We start from the raw sequence: 16,523 nt of genomic DNA on the forward strand, positions 1-16,523 counted from the left end.
TCGATAATTGGTATTCAAATAGGCTTCTTAACGATAGAATTAATCGTAAATTACTTTTTTGGGTTATATCGGGATTCTCAAGCAAAATCTTGGTTGAGATTCCAAAACATATCTGGAATAATATTCTTTAGTATCTAGGATTTTATATCTTATTTTTATTAGGTTTCCTAGTTGTAGTCTAGACTAGATTATGTTTTCGGATTGTATCAGGTTTATTTTATGTGCTCTATATAAAGCACCTCCTAGATTGTAACGAGGGGGGATTGATATTAATAAACTCTAAGTTTTCTTAAATTCCTGGTGGATTCCAGAAACATCTTGTGGACTCGAGAAACCCTAGTCTTGTGGATTCAAGGCTGCGCGTTGGTGGATTCCAACGTATTTGCTAGTGGATTCTAGCCTATCCCCATAAGGTTTTGACGCCTGACGAAACCTTGTTTCTATCGTGATTACGCTTCCGTATCACAGGATTACCATGACATATCACTTCAAAGCGAAAACGTCTCTGACTCTTCCAGGATTGAAACTTCTCTGCCCTAACCTCAATGGAAATAGGACAATGATCAGAATCACTTGGATTGAGCGTGATTGCCCTACTGTAGGGAAACCAGCTACGCCATTGTGTGTTCTAGAAACCACGATCCAGCCTTTCTTTCATGAACTTATTACTCCGTGTGAATCTGCTACCAATAGACCCTATATCATGAAGCCATAGCTTGTCATGGTGCTTGGAAACTCCCTCATAGGTGCATACACTCTTTGAACACCACCAGACTCATCAGACTGGGACATAATTTCACTGAAATATCTGGCCATGACCCAAGGGAGATTGCAAGGTTCTATACAAGGGACCTGATGAGATCCCACTTTTTCCATCTCTCAGTTCGAGCCGCCCAGATCAGATGATTTTATTTTATACTAATGGTTTAGTATCTTTATTCCAGATTAAATCAACCCCTTGTGACTCCCTCTGTTGTGGGAAACAGATGTTATCCTTGAATCCCAATTTTCTGGTGATGGAGTCTATTAAGGGTTCTGCTAGTTTAGGCTAGGTTTGCGTGCTTGGACAAGGTCGATCAAAGCACATTGGGTTTCTTGGTTCACCAAACCTCTACAATTCCAAACAAGTATGTTACCCTGTAACAGATGGATCAGTGCTTCGTGAAGGGAGCGTTGTTGAGGTGCACAGGGACATCGCTTATTGTTTTCTTTTTTAGACTGCTACAATATAGTTTTGTGCACTCCAAAAAATAGCTAATATATTTTTCTCCATGGTTCTCAACATAAGTTATTGACCTTTTGCTGTAGTCTTTGTCTAGCACGTTTTAGATGTGCGTAATCCTAAGGGTGGTAGTTCTAGTCTATTATTGCGTAGGGCAGAATACACTTATGTTCTTGATTCTCCTTCATTTCGTCTTGCTTTCTATATTGAACATCCTGTACTTATTCTGCCCTGTTGTTTATTTTTCCTTTAGAGATGTTTGGTGGAGTTAATTTGTAGCTTCTTTGTTGCATCCTGGACTGGGGTTGTGAAGTACCATGGGCCACGGCCTAGTATCCGACCAAAGCAGGTAATTGTAACTTTAATATTCCTTTCTTCTGAATAATTACATTCATTTTCTATGTCCTTATATCTTCTTGCCTGGTTCGAGCAGGTTTTTGTGGCCAATCATACTTCTATGATTGATTTCATCATCCTAGAACAAATGACAGCATTTGCTGTTATCATGCAAAAGCATCCTGGATGGGTTGGTAAGCGTTATGGCTTATATTCTTTTCCTAGGTTATTTATAGTAATGCCAATTTTGAAAGTGTTTCTGCCAAAACTTCCACGTAAACTTGAGTCACTTTCATCCACAATGTTCTATACTTAACTTGTCTGTATCATTGAAACATCAGGTTAGATTTGTTCAATTAAGATATGCGATTATTACAATTATCCATCTTACATGTAAGTTCCTCAGGTGTTTGATGGAAGTGAAGTTTACTGGATTCATATGATTTTATTTTATACTAATGGTTTAGAAAATGAACTTAGTAGTGTTACTATAATTTTTCTTGTACATCCTTCTGTAAAACTGGCCAAGTGAAGAGCCAGGTTTTGGCCTTTTTGATCTATTCTATTTTTGTTTGCCACATATAATACAATCCGGAATTGGAAATATCTAAATTTCATTTTGCACATAATGGATGGGGTCCTTATGATTTATATATATATTTTTTTTTGGAGAAAGATAAAGATTTTAATTTATTTTTTTTTTTTTTTGGAGAAAGATAAAATAACACTCAATATTCTCTGTGTATGCCCATATGAAGGATTGTTGCAAAAAATTATTTTGGAGAGTGTGGGATGTATCTGGTTCAATCGTACAGAAGCAAAGGATCGGGAAATTGTTGCAAAGAAGTAAGTATAAATAAAAGGAGCATGCTGGATTCTGTATAAATTGTTGTCCTTGTTGGTATATAAACTTGTACAGTTATATCTCTTTTTTAGATTAAGGGATCATGTGGTGGGGCCTGACAATAACCCTCTCCTTATATTTCCCGAGGGAACATGTGTAAACAATCACTACACTGTCATGTTTAAGAAGGTATGTATCTGAGTTTTTGTTTTTCTTAGGTTTTAGTGTGTTGATATTCGTGGTTGCCTGTAGGAAGTTGTTTCTATTACGAAGTTCAGGTCTTTTTTGTTTGATCTAAACTTTTTTATGTTTGTGTATATGTTTAGGGTGCATTTGAGCTTGGCTGCTCAGTTTGCCCTGTTGCAATCAAGTATAATAAAATTTTCATTGATGCATTCTGGAACAGCAGAAAGTAAGCATTCTGACACTAATAATAGTAATATAACTTGAACTCAGGCTTACTTACTCACTTGGATGGGCTTGTCCCTCGATTTTATTTCTTAAAATTACCAACAAAGTTCAACTCATATCTACTCTGATACTAGTAGTTTAGAAAGCATGAAAGTGTTTCAATGCAAGTAAAATTGATCCTTATAGTTGAATCCCTGTGACCTGTCCATTGATGGTGCTCTGTTTTTAATATTCCACATGCTTCGGCTGTTGTCATGCTGTCCATGGTACTGTAAGGGTTTATGTAATATCGTTCTGTTGCAGGCAGTCCTTCACAATGCATCTCCTACAGCTTATGACATCTTGGGCTGTTGTTTGTGATGTGGGGTATTTGGAGCCTGAAAATATTAAGCCCGGGGAGACTGCCATTGAATTTGCAGAGAGGTAACTAGTCTTTTGTGGGATTGTAATCAAGAACCCAGGTCAGTCTGAATTGTTTTATCTCGACTATTTTGAATTCATCATTGCAGGGTCAGGGACATAATTTCTGTTCGAGCTGGACTTAAGACGGTTCCCTGGGATGGATATCTGAAATACTCCCGCCCTAGCCCAAAGCACAGAGAGCGAAAGTAAGTTAAAAATTGAAAACAAAAATCGTAGAGCTACTACTTTCACTTGCAATCTGTACTTGCATTTTATCTACAACAAAGCTTATTAGTAATTTTCTCTCTGCAGACAACAAAGCTTCGCCGAGTCTATGCTCCAACGCCTAGAGGAGAAATGATATTTGTTTCTTTCTTTTTTCAGTCTCCATTCATTTCAAACTTGTAGCATGTACTAGTAGGGATGGCAATGGGTAGGGTAGGGTACAGGGATCAAAATACCGTACCCATACCTTTTTACATTTCTCATCCCCGTTCCCGTTCCCGTCCCCGTACCCCTAATTAGATAATGGGGATTTTCTGTACCCGTACCCTTTGGGGATTACGTTTCCATATCCGTACCCGTACCCGTTAACAATTATGTATTAAATTAATTTTTTTTTAAATACGAAATACAATTATATAAAAGTATAAAATTAAAATCAAATACCAAAATAAATAAGTTTCATGCTTCAATCCAATAAAAATAAATACAAGTCTTGGTTAAAACAGAAAAATACCGGTGAATTTCATTAAGAGAATAAAAATATATAATAAAAAGGAATGTCCATTAAATGTTTATTAAGAGAATCACAAATTTTTTTACATAAATATTTATTTATAAATTATATATAAATATATATAATAATAAATTATATAATTATATATAATAATATTTTCATCCTTAATGGGTGGAGATGGGGACGAATATCAAAATACCATACCCGCCACGTACCCGATTTAAGAATCCGAATACTGGGGATTCCCATACCCGTATATCTTCCCCGTTAGGGTCGAATACCCGTGGATACCCTACCCACTGGGGATTATTGCCATCCCTATGTACTACACTCCATACTCAAGTAACCAGTGTACAGGTGCATGACAACTCGAATCTGGATAGGGGATAAAATGCCACAACTTTGAACCGTTTGGTCTAATGATATTGTTTGTGCGTAACAAACTCAAAAGCCCTTCCAACAGTGTAGAATTAAAATGTATTTACTCATATAATAAAGATTCGTACGATTTTTCTGAAGATGATTGCTCCTCATCTATTGGAATAAGCGATTATTCAAAGACATTTTCTATATAAAATCCTTGCTAGGTAATTCGACTAAAACCCGTAACTGGAACTTTGGTAGTGTCTCCGGAAAGCTAAAGTCCCTGGCTAAGTACACATTTGTGTATGAAGAGCATGTAATGACATCCTGCGTCCTGCGTACTCGAGAGCAACTCCTCAAGAAAGTTTATGAAGTTAACTGTGTCTTTCTGTAACCGCAGAGTTGAAAGCTGTGCACATCTCTTTTGTCAATGTCTAAACTGCCCACACCATTATGTCAGGTACTCCATTTTCGTTGTTACCTACCATACTACCACATCCAAACTTTATGGAATGGATGTTAGAAACTTAGAACAAGCTTTCAGTCTTAAAGCTGAGGTGATCGAAAAAGTACTTATGATCATCTCGGAATCGTAGGAGAAACCGCAATCGGAACTTATGGAAGGATTAGGTACAGACGTCAGTCGATATAAATCATATAATGCTCACTGATTTTCAGCTTGCTAGAGGTTAGCCTACTGTGCGTGTTCGGTAGGTGAGGCAGATGTTGATTCGTGGAGCGTTTGGGGTACATGCTTCACACGGTGGAGTTGGAGGTGTGATTCAAAACTCTACTGGTGCCTTTCTTGCAGCATCTCAAGTTCTCAACAGCCTGTGTTTCATGCCAACTCTACGAAGCAGGTTGAATTGTGTGCAAATCCGAGAGGCCTAAAGTTTAATGCATTTACCACAGGTGGAAAGTAAAAAGTAGAAACTGATTGCCTCTTGGCAGTGTCCTGGCCATCAACAATGATGCTGATGATCTCTCAGAAGTAAGAACCCAGTAACATGTTCGAACCAACCTTTGTTCAATGCAATACTATTGCGCATAGACTAGCTAGTTATGCTTATGAAGCACCACATTATGAAACTTGGGGAAATCTTACCTCTAGGTATCCACGATCTATTTAAGCAAGAATGTAACCCCATTTCATCTTAATGAAAGTTCAGTACTTCTATCAACAAAAAGTATTTTAACTCAAACGAGAGGAAAAAATAGAACAAACGATAAACAAGAAAGAAAAGGCAGGAGTGCAAATAATAGCGGCAAGAATAACTGCATACAATATAGAACCCATCATTGATTTGATATTGATAAGAAGAATTCCATGTCTATTCAATGCCAGGCTTAATGTGTCAACTGTTCTCAAGTTTCATTGCGATCTGCCCCATTTCCGTAATCCTAGATCTAGGTCAGACAAAACAAATTTCGACTACGGGATATTCTAAGAAAAGATGAAACTCTATGAATGTTAATGTTGCCCTTCCCTTTTCTTTTCCTTTCTGCAGCTGACACAACCTCCCAATTAAAGCATGAGACATTATTTACAGGCAAAAATTTATGTGTAAAGGCTGATAAATACCAAAAAGCTCAAGTCCATTGAACCGCTTGTGACAAGATGGAGTTGATCAGTGACCCTTCGGTGAATGCAACAAGGTCTTCCTCTTTTATCATATTTACTGACCTTCAACTTTGTTCGAGGCACCACTCACATCAACCATCTGTTGATAATACAAAGAAATCAGTGACACCAAATAAAGAGAAGAGAAATATACAACATGAATTATCAAAATCCACTTTCTCACAGGAGATTCACCCAATGTGGAAGACATAAATGTGTTCAAAAAGATTAATTCAATTTTTTTATTTTTTTTACCTCCTGATAGGTGTTAAGTGAAAAACTGGAAACAGAATGTAAAGTTACCTTCAGCTTCTCAAACTTCAACTGTAACCTCATATACTGTTCACGAGCTTCAGGGTGACGAGACATGGACTGTACCCTTGCAAGAGCTTTCTCCACTCCAGCAAATTTCTGCTTCCTCCCAACACTCAAAAAATCATAGTCATCACTTCTTTTATTCTCTGAAGATGTATCAACAGCTTTTTCCACCCGAAATCCTCGCAAACCAGGCCGTTTTCGCCTCCAACGCAATATTACTTTCTCCATTATACCAACAGACCAAACAAGCTTTTTGTAAGTCTTACGAACCTGATGTCCCCTGACATGAGCCTAAAAATGAAGACCAGAATTAACCACTTATCTATAGTTGGGATAGTGTATATATAAGTAGCAAAAGCCAAAAACACTAACAGTTCAAGAAAACAACGCGATAACAATAATGCATCCTAAAGAAAGTAACATTATCAGTCACACTGGCCTAAAAACTGACATATGTATATTAAAGTAATAAATGAAGGTACCTGAATTTTAACAATACGGTTACGTATCTTCAAAAATTCCTTTCTCCCCTTCCAACCACGATACTTTCTTTGTATCTTCAGAGCTGCTGCAGAATGCAGATAATCTTCATAGTGACTAAACTTTTGAACTCTTTTCAAGGAACCAAGTGCAACTAGGTCAATAGAAGCTTCAGAAATATCACTGCTGCTCTGACTTAACTGTCTCTGGCGGAATGAACGAGCACGGAATGTTGCTTGAATCAAAGCAGCCGCATGGGCTGATTTCCTAACTGCTGCTAGAGAGCCTTCGAGAGAGTTCTCATCATCTACCGTCACATCAGATGTAACAGCTTCTGAAGTCTCAATAGCCTTTTCAGCTGCAATAGTTGCAGAAACGTTGTCCAATGTTTTATCATTGACGGTCAACAATGACAGGTGACTGGTTAGATCAGCTTCTGCCAAATATCCAGCAATCCCTTTGTGGCCTCTACTTGAGGCTAGATCAGCGGCTGTTTGTCCTCCAGGAAATTCTGGCGTTGGGTCCTCAACAGCACCTGGAGCAGCACCCAATCCAAGTAATGTGATGACTGTTTCCTCTCTGGAAAAGGATAGGAAAACAATGGAGTAGTTAATATACAGATTATTCACCTTGCAAAAAGAAGCCATAGAAATCAGCAGGCACAATATATTAAAAGGCCTGGTTCATAGGGAAAGGATAGCAGTGCTGTCAAATTACAGGCGCAGAAGCATTTCAACCAAAATATACTACTGTAAGTAAAATTTTAAAATAAAGGAACAGTAACCTTAAAATATACCAGTATAAGTAAAATCTTCACAACACAGGATACCAATTCATAATCATAATGCTGAAGAGAAAGCTTGATAATAAGACAAATCATTCTTGCCAAAAGAAGTTTATGCAATATAGAAAATAAAAGAATAAGACCACAAATGAAGAATGGAAGGAATATTAATTCCTCCTTACAAAAATAAAAGAAGATGATTAACATTAGCAAGTTAATATTACAGAGTGAGTACAATAGTTTAGAAAGAGAAAAACGTATAGCTTAGAAAGAGAAAAACATATAATCACAACTTTACCTTCCATAATATGATGCCCAGTGAAGTCCGGTTCTTCCATGTGCGTCTCTGAAGTTAGGACTGACACCAGCAGAAACTATGAGGCCCATCGCCCACTCATAACCAAGAGCAGCTGTCAAATGTAGAACGCCTTGGCCATCATTATCTAGAACATGTGGTCCTTTACCTTCTTCATGAACTTTACAGACCAGCCATTCAAAAAGTCTATCCTTCAGCAAATTCTGAATCAATACATCTCTGTGGGTCAGCTGATCGCTTTTGCATGCCATAGAAGCTCCATCAGCTATTACCCAATCACTCCCGCAGCTGCTTCTTATTGAACACAGGGAACTTCTGAGCTTACATTTATCACAATCCAAAGCAGAACATTCCAACCACTTCCTTTCTGATCCCAAGTTCAACAATTTTGCAAGACGTAATTGAAAGCTCAACTCATATTCTCTAGAGCTGTTTACAGCTATCCCCACGGGTTGTTCTCTATATTCAAACTCCCTCACCTCACTGCAGGCCAACCTATTTCTGCAGGTCACATAAAATGGAACACACCCAGGAGCATGTAAAGGAGTTCGACATCGAATAACATTATCGGTCAGAACTTCAGCAGAAACCTCTATTTCACCAAACATGCATCCCCACTTAGTGTCCGTAGAATTTCTCTTGCTTCCTAAAAATCTTCCAGCTATTAAAACCTGAAAATTAGCAAGAAATGAAGAAATTGATGATTAAGATGTAGTCACGCATAAATGGTATATAGGGTTTGTGTGTTCAATAACAATATACAAACTCTACTATAAAATATAGACCTTTGATTCAGTTCCTGAATAAGACCAATCTGGTGAAAAATCACAGATACTGAACAGTTGTTCCTGGGAAAGAGAAGGGCCAAGTGAATCAACATCTAGCTGCATATGGCCTGATAAACTGGAAACTTCCCTATCACCATTCTCAGCCTCAAGTGTACTCCAGTAATTGCCAGAGTCTGAAGCCATCAATGAATCATCACAATCCACACCAATTTCTCTATCCATCCATCGACCAAAGCTGTCAAGTTTCTTCAGCTCTACTGGCTCACCTCTACTACGCACACCAGCATCTCCAGAACTTTTCTTAACTTGGGCAGTAGAAAAAGGTACCGTGTGAGGATCAGAATGACCCTGAAACTGGGAATGAATTAGATTGAAGTCAAAATCCATTGGCACATGCAAAAATGAAATTATACAAGAGAGACGGTCCAAAAGTAGAAGCATATAAAATTGACTGTGGAACACTGACCCGAGCTTCTTTCAGTGAAGGGGTTGTGACAGGCTGCACATTTATGTTAGTGGTCAACCTATCTTCAATAATTTCATCTTTGACTCCAGTATTACCATCCATTCTAGCATCTGTTAGCTTATGAGTTGATCCATTAAGTTCTTCAAAGAGATTTTTCTTTATGTCTTCAACAAAAAGATTTTGTTCATGCAGGTTGCACTCAGTTCTTGTTGATCTGTGCATCGCCCAGTCAGATGAACCAGCACTCTCATAACCTTTAGGTCCGGCATACCATATTCCAGAAGGATTCCTGAATGACTCAGAAAGTCCTGAAAGCACCAGAGAGACAGATCACATACCTTTGAAATGGAAATAGGAAGATCAATATGGAAACAGACGCACTATAAAAGGAAAGAAAAACTGCAAAAAAAAAAAACAACAAAAAAAAAAACAAAACAAAACAGAGAGAAGCAAAATAGAAGGTGCAGGCCCCTGTTAAGAGACCATAGACAGAGTAAGCCATACTTGGACAACCCGAACAGCAGCTGTGTTATAATTATTTTTTTCTGTTTTTTAATTTTTTTTTATTTTGAAAAGAAACAGCTTTTTATGGAAACAAAAGCAAAGTACAAGGAGGCGGCAAAGGAGTACGCTTTAAATAACAAAAAAGGGCAGCAAGGGCTAAAGGCTTAGCAGTTCATCTATTAGTGCAAAATCAAAACTTAGGGGCTTATACTACAGCTGCTTGCCAGTTAAGAAAAATGGAAGAGACATTATAATCCTTAAAATCCTTAAAAGTAGAAGCCCATTATGATGCCACAACTTGACTCTATCCCACAGGTCTTCCCTTTCCACCTGGCCATAGGTTTCAAATAATCTTTTATTTCTATCCCCCAAAGAATTGGCCTTTTCCCTTTGCCGAAAGCTAAATCTTCTGCAAGTCACTGCTATCTAATGGAGTTGTCCAGTCCACTCTTGCCTCCCTAAATAACTTTTTCCTTAAGAAATTTGCAACTGTGTTATCATTTTTTCAAAAGGAAAAAAAATATGGAATCATTGTACAAATCCAGTGATAATTAATAATAGCAAAACAACAACGTTGCACAAGAATCAAAAAAATATGATACACTGTTTCAAAGTATTAGACATCAATTTGGAATAGCATATACAGCATAATCTTACTTCCAACTTCTGGTGACTGCAGACAAGCATTCAGAAAAGAACCAGGCATAGGTTGGGTACCAGAGGAAGCTCCAGCATCACCCGGAGAATCCACATCTTCAAATTCTGTAGATAATTTTTGTCCATTCCACTCAACCTTGATTGGATTTGAAGCAAAAGATGTTTGAACTGTAGGCGCAGGGGAGTTTGCTTGTGCAGAGCAAGGTGCTGATGCACTTTGAGGGCTTCCAACCTGTGATCCTGGATCAACCAGCAAACGGGAGACACCAGACTTATTTCCCTGCAAACATCACATTAAACCATCGAACATAAGCATGTTATATAAAGTAGAGTTCAGTCATTCCACTGAAGAAGAGGATAGCGAGTCTTAATAAATTACAGTTGTGGGAACATTTTGTTTCCCATCTGCGACATACAGACACATTACCTCGACCATTCTGTAATGCACAAGAACAATGTGTTGTAAATGACTGAAACGCAAGCAAGGAAAAGAAAAATGATCAGAAAAGTGATACCAAAATCCGAACAAAGGAAAAGAGAATCTACTTAATCGGTCAATAGCTAATAGCTACTAAAGCATCTATAAACATAACTTCCTAAGGAAGAAACAATCTCTCTGTCATTGTACATAACCAACACTACTGTATACCATAAGTTCTAATGAATTTTACACAACCAAATCTAATAGGCTATTAAGCTATTTATACCCACAGACCATACTTTATTTTACAAGCTATTGAAACATTGCACCCTCAACTACAAGAACAGAAACAGGAAACTCACGTATCAAGCATCCAATAACTCCTCCGCTGAAAATTCTCATTGTCCTCCCCATGGGCATAGTAACAGTGAAGAACGTCCACACTACCAGCCTACAGCATACCAAATTCCAACAGACATATTTATCACGCCTTAACAATGACGATATGTGCAACAAAATTTAATTGAATTCACTCACAACAAAAGAAATTTCTGGTGCATCAAACCAGAAATGTCAGATAGTAACCAAGTTGGCAAAGACCGATGAGGTATAAATTTTGAGCACCGGAAAGACATATTTATTGATATCTAAACTAGTGAAGAGAGAAGAAACCAGATAGTCTATCATACATTACATGCAAGCCAGCTCAGAATACAGCGGAAAAAGAAAAATAAAAATAAAAGAATGTTAAAACACGGGCATAAAAGAGCCTAAATGACCATTATTTGCCAGAGCGCATATAACTTGACAATCTGCAAATCAGAGCACTGGATCTGAGAAAAGCACCCATGAAAATTCATGCACCTTACTCCACAATAAGTTTCAGTTCTAGTTCATAATTAGTGAAAAGAAAGACTCACTACTGATCAAACCTAAGAGATGGGGTGATGATAACTCAGGATGCTCAAGTAACCCCAGACTGAAGGTCCATAATGGCCTAAACTCTTTTAGACCAATTGGTAGGAAGTATAACACATTAAATGCCTTTTCTAATTTAAATGTGCGAGATAGACAATCCAGATAATGAAATGAAATGTGCAACACCAAAGAGTCCATTAAAGCACTTAAGCATCCTTGGACCCACAAATATTAACTAAGAAACCTCTTGGGAACTCAGTGCTCCATAACTCCTATGTTGCCTGGAACTCTAACCAGCTAAAGGACTGAAGACCAAGACGAAAAGACAATAACCAGGCAACAACACAACTCTATCTCTGAGGACCAAAAAAAAGTGAACTTACTAATAATAGATTGAACAGCACACCTTCAACTTTTCATGTGCTTCTTTGACAGTTTTTCCGTCCTTTTTCTTCCTCCAGCGGTGACCATCTTTACGAAAATACCGAAGTGCTTTACGATCAAAGAGGAACAAAGAACCAGCTGGAAAAATAAATGAAATATAGTTTCAGATTGTTTGCAGGAAAAATAGCAGTGCACAAGTATATGCGCTCTCTTTTATTCCAATGCTGATAAAAGTAGTACTTTGGCAGATGATCAGCAGTTATGCTCTTTCATTTCCCTTGATTAACAGAGGGCATGCTGAAGATTAAAATGCAATGCAGCTTTCCTTTTCTTCTCTACCTCGGTTAATTTTGGTTATTAATCCTAACAACAAAAGTTTCTGATTCTGAATATTTCTTCAAAAGTAAAGACTAATTGCTTAGACATCTTTCTTTATTTTTCTTCTATGTTTAACTGTGGGATCCTGAAAATTGAAATGGGATACGAACTTATTGTATGGTTAAGTGACTTTTTCTCTATTCCATCTACAACATAAAACTTCTGTAGGTTTCTAATCGTTTTCATGAGCTACAAGGTTCCAACACCATAAAAGAATCATAAATGTAGTACTGCTCCTTCTCTAATTGCAAGGATAACAAAGTTAGTTCTTATGGCATTTCTCGCCCTTCTCATATTCTACAAGTAATTGAAGTTCACATACCAAAAGGTCCAAAACCTAATAAATGGGTTTCCTAAAGAATTCAAAAACAGAAACAACTATGAAATCAGAACTAACTAACTAACTAACTGAAGATGATGATTACTAAATTTATATAGAACAGAAAGTGATCAAGCACTCAACATCAAAATGTAGCCTTCCAATAAAAACAAACCTGGAGGCCTGACGGGCGGATCTGGGGTTAGCTGAAACCTTTGGTAGTTGCGCAGTATTTCACAAATTTCAGTCGGTCGAAGCCAACGCTGCTGTGATTCTCGCAATATCTGGGAAAGTTCTGTTAAAGTCCAAAAAGTAGTCAAATGGTTAAATATCTCCAAACTAAATTAACAAAAATCAATACAGGGAACACCAACACGAGACAAGAAACTACACTGACACATTCATCCCAATTTGGTGAGTAACGGCATTTGATGAACATAAGACCAATCACTTTTATGCAAATACAAGTCAATGAAGTAACAATGCGTATATACAATAATACAAATGCAACATAATAGTTGGCTTAAACCAGTCAATGCATGCTAACTAATTCTTACATTAATTCGAACCCTCAACCAAATAAGCAAGTGCCGCATTACAAGCATGATCTGCTAATTAAAAATCACGCTGATAAAACAATTTCCTAAATAAGACACGCATGTCCATCTAACAGTGCAATTCCTAATCAAACAATCAACAACTCAAAAGAGAAAAACAAATGCGAGGAGGAGAAGCAGACCTAGTTGCTGATTGGGGAGGTATTTTCTCATCTCAGCCATGGGCGACCAATAGACAAGCTCTCAGAAACCCAAGATTGCATCAGATAGAGACTTTGATTGCCGCCGAGCAGAAAAAGCCTCCGGGAACATCATGATTCTCGATCAAGATTCATTTTCTTTTCGATTAAGCTATCAATTACATGACGAAATAAAGCAACAAACTGAATAATGGTTTCAGGTGGTCTTCTCCAGAGAGAGAGAGAGAGAGAGAGAGAGACTGGTGAAGAAGAAGAAGAAGAAGAAGAAGAAGAAGAAGAAGAATGAAGGGTAGAAAGCGATGGGTGTGAAAAGAAAGGGAAAAAGGAATAAACGAGGGAGTCAATGTGAAATGCCTTTGTGTTTACACTACTTGGCAATTTTAGAAATAAAATTAGATAAAGATTTACCAGAAATGCCTTGAAATAAATGAAAGAAGTGATCATGAACCAAGTTTTGGTTTTCAAAACAATGATGACATTTTCTGATGGAAAAATGAAAATTATGAGGTTGTTTCGGACTATTGCGCGTTTGTGGTTTGAGATAGTCTTGTTGTACGCGGCGTTAGAATATGTTGAGTTAATCTGAATACATTTTTCTTGTTTCATTTCTTGTAATCTATTATAAGTTTATAATGTAAAAAATTCTAGTCATTTATTATAACGTAAAAATAAATTGTTATTCTATTATTCGAAATCACAGACAAGGCTCTTCATACGCACTTTAATGACTTTGGAGAATGTAAATTGATTTTAATATGACTTTCCATAACGTTTGTTACATTCTCTTGATGTTTAGTAACTTGCACCATAAGGGACATTGTACTCATCTCACATACTAAACGTGTTGTTTCAGTTACTATAGCAAGTATAGTTACGTTTGCCTAACATCTTTCTTAACATTTTTTGTAACCTCCATAATGTTTGTATCCAAAATATTGTCCACACATTCTCCTCCACATTCATCTTCAAACATCATTTATTGTCTACGACAAAACCCAAGTAGAATAAGATTTACTCTCACCAAAAAAGAGAACAAGTAGAATAAGATTTTAACATATTTAAAATATATATATATAAACACAAATATGAGTGGAAATAGAAACTATAATAGTACAAGATAGCAAAAGTCAAATGGATTTGCACAAATCCGACGTGGTCTTATTTCCTTTAAGAAGAAAAAACTTTGTGGACCTCTATGGCTAGCTTGTGTGCTCCTTTGGTTTTTGGTTTTTATTTTTATTTTGCGAAGTTTTGAGGTCACATGAGACAAAGGAAGAACAGACATGTCATCCCAAATTTGACCTATAAGATAGGGTTCTACCTTCTAATGTCTTGCAGTCAAGTCCAGTAAACTTGCAACCCTTACAATCACCATCACATTAGCTGAATGTGCATTGGTGAGTATTGACAGAAGAAAGTTGTTGTTCAGTGGTTGTCAATCCAAATTATCTTTAGAAAAGACTGATTTTAAGATCTTCTTTTAGACATGACGTTGGCGGAACCTTGAACAATATCATACTAACTGTCATTAGCACATTACAAAAATGTCTTGGAGAGTTCAGAATAAGATCCTTTCACAAAGTCAATAGATACTCAACATTCCAAGACAAAGCCATTACATAAATCATTTACAAAAAGGGAAGCGTTGGACTACGCCGTAGTACAGTACGCCATGAGTGTGTCGGACCACGTGACGGCTTTTCATCGGCAGAGATGAAACTTGAGGGACATTGATAGGATTTCTCAGACGACGCTCGTTCCCATTGTCATCGACGCCATCTGGTTAAAAGCAAAGGGCTTTTATGGAATCGTCGGTGAGGTGAGAAGGAACCTGAAGCAAATTGTATTGGGTTTCCGACGATGAATAGCGTTTGTTAGAATCGACTCAGATCTCCCTGCAATGAACTTCGTCGCTGAAATATCTGGGTTTCCGATTCCAGATTTGGACTGTATCTTCGAATTCTTTCGAAATGATTTGACCAACAAAGATGATCTACCAACAAAGAAAAACTCAAAAGTCTTCATATCATAAGATTCTCATGTAATATCCTAGATTTTCATATCAATTTTCCTTGTATTATTCTCTTATTTAATGAAGGATTATTTATGGAAATTCTTGGGGTTATGTGAAGTTGAAGTTTCGGGAGTTTATTTAAAGTGCTTTGACTTTTGAGAGGCTAAAAGTTGACTTTATGTTTCGTAAGTTATCTTCGAAAACTTCCTTCAGGAAAGTTGTAGAGTTTGTCGATACGAGTTCGTAGACATGCGACACGCCTGAAACGGATGTCGTATGAAGAAGTTATGTTCAGAGGAAGTTTGTTTCCGGGTTTGAAAAGATTATAAGTAGAAAAATGTGTGTGGGATGTTTTTGGGAACCCTAAAAACAAAGTCAGCCTCTGTTTTCTCTCTTCCCTCTCTTTTCTCTCTTTTCTCTCTTCTCTCTCTTCCTCTCCCGAGCTCCCCCCGAACTCTCACTTTCTCCGGCCGAGTTCTCCCTTATCCGGCCACCAAACCGGACGCCACCGGTCCCGTTCGACTCCCACAAGTGCTCTCTTCAAGGCTGGGCAGCTGCTGCTCGGTGTGGCACGCTGAAACTGGAGCTGTGTTGCCGGAAAGAAGGCTGCTGTGCCACAGGTCGGAACCGCCGTATACGGCGGCGACGAAGGGCGTCTTTAGGTGAGTCTTGATCCCCTCTTCCTCCTAGTAGTGTCTAGGCATAGATTGAAGCAATTTTTTGAGGTTTTGAGGCCGATTTTGCAGGTTTTGGAATTGATTTTCTGGTCACGGTTCGGGACGGTTTCCGGCCGATTCCGGCCAAAATTGGTCGAAGTCTCAGGTATGAAAGTTGTTCCCCTTGCTTCAAGATTCAACTTTACTGTTGGGAGTTTTCTCAAATTCGGAAGTTTTGGGTGGCGCGTGGGGCCCACTCGCCGCCGCCTGTGGCGGCGCGTGGCAGCGCGTCCGGCTGAGTTGCAGCCCTAGTTTTCTGTGGTTAGGTAGTCCTTACTGCTGTGAGCTTGTTGAGTGGTAGTGTGGCTAGTTTTTAATAAATGTTGGCATGCTAGGACTTAAGTTTATTGGTGTTGGTTTGGTTG

The 16,523-nt window shown here is 37.9% G+C and overlaps 2 protein-coding genes across 2 annotated transcripts; one reads left to right on the forward strand and one right to left on the reverse strand.

Annotated features, from left to right (window-relative positions):
- Positions 1 to 475: 475 nt before the first annotated feature.
- LOC101311198 (glycerol-3-phosphate acyltransferase 3-like) lies at positions 476 to 3,840 on the forward strand. The gene is made up of 9 exons (XM_004301524.1): positions 476 to 598; positions 1,476 to 1,571; positions 1,656 to 1,752; positions 2,317 to 2,404; positions 2,495 to 2,591; positions 2,729 to 2,814; positions 3,117 to 3,236; positions 3,323 to 3,421; positions 3,528 to 3,840. Exons 1-9 carry the CDS (start codon positions 476 to 478, stop codon positions 3,574 to 3,576), a joined length of 855 nt encoding a protein of 284 aa, XP_004301572.1. The 3' UTR covers positions 3,577 to 3,840.
- Positions 3,841 to 5,594: 1,754 nt separating this feature from the next.
- Positions 5,595 to 13,450, reverse strand: LOC101315148 (calmodulin-binding transcription activator 3-like). The gene is made up of 12 exons (XM_004299978.1): positions 13,411 to 13,450; positions 12,847 to 12,966; positions 11,997 to 12,112; positions 11,035 to 11,123; positions 10,679 to 10,721; positions 10,252 to 10,531; positions 9,091 to 9,398; positions 8,622 to 8,972; positions 7,819 to 8,507; positions 6,739 to 7,315; positions 6,242 to 6,547; positions 5,595 to 6,038 (listed from the first exon to the last, which is right to left on the reverse strand). The coding sequence occupies exons 1-12, from the start codon at positions 13,448 to 13,450 to the stop codon at positions 5,994 to 5,996; spliced, it is 2,964 nt and encodes a 987-aa protein (XP_004300026.1). The 3' UTR covers positions 5,595 to 5,993.
- Positions 13,451 to 16,523: the final 3,073 nt, after the last annotated feature.

The sequence above is a fragment of the Fragaria vesca genome, linkage group LG5, assembly GCF_000184155.1.
Source record: "Fragaria vesca subsp. vesca linkage group LG5, FraVesHawaii_1.0, whole genome shotgun sequence".
In the NCBI taxonomy this organism is placed as follows: domain Eukaryota; kingdom Viridiplantae; phylum Streptophyta; class Magnoliopsida; order Rosales; family Rosaceae; genus Fragaria; species Fragaria vesca.

Excerpts from the sequence above, each read along its gene's own strand:
- LOC101311198 (XM_004301524.1), top strand. The coding sequence starts at position 476 with ATGACATATCACTTCAAAGCGAAAACGTCTCTGACTCTTCCAGGATTG. Across the intron at positions 599-1,475 it reads TTGAGCGTGATTGCCCTACT|AGATGTTTGGTGGAGTTAAT; the intron begins GTAGGGAAACCA and ends TTTTTCCTTTAG. Across the intron at positions 2,592-2,728 it reads ACACTGTCATGTTTAAGAAG|GGTGCATTTGAGCTTGGCTG; the intron begins GTATGTATCTGA and ends GTATATGTTTAG.
- LOC101315148 (XM_004299978.1), bottom strand. The coding sequence starts at position 13,450 with ATGGCTGAGATGAGAAAATACCTCCCCAATCAGCAACTAG. Across the intron at positions 10,722-11,034 it reads AGTTATTGGATGCTTGATAC|TCATTTACAACACATTGTTC; the intron begins GTGAGTTTCCTG and ends CTTGCGTTTCAG. Across the intron at positions 7,316-7,818 it reads TGGGCATCATATTATGGAAG|AGAGGAAACAGTCATCACAT; the intron begins GTAAAGTTGTGA and ends ATCCTTTTCCAG.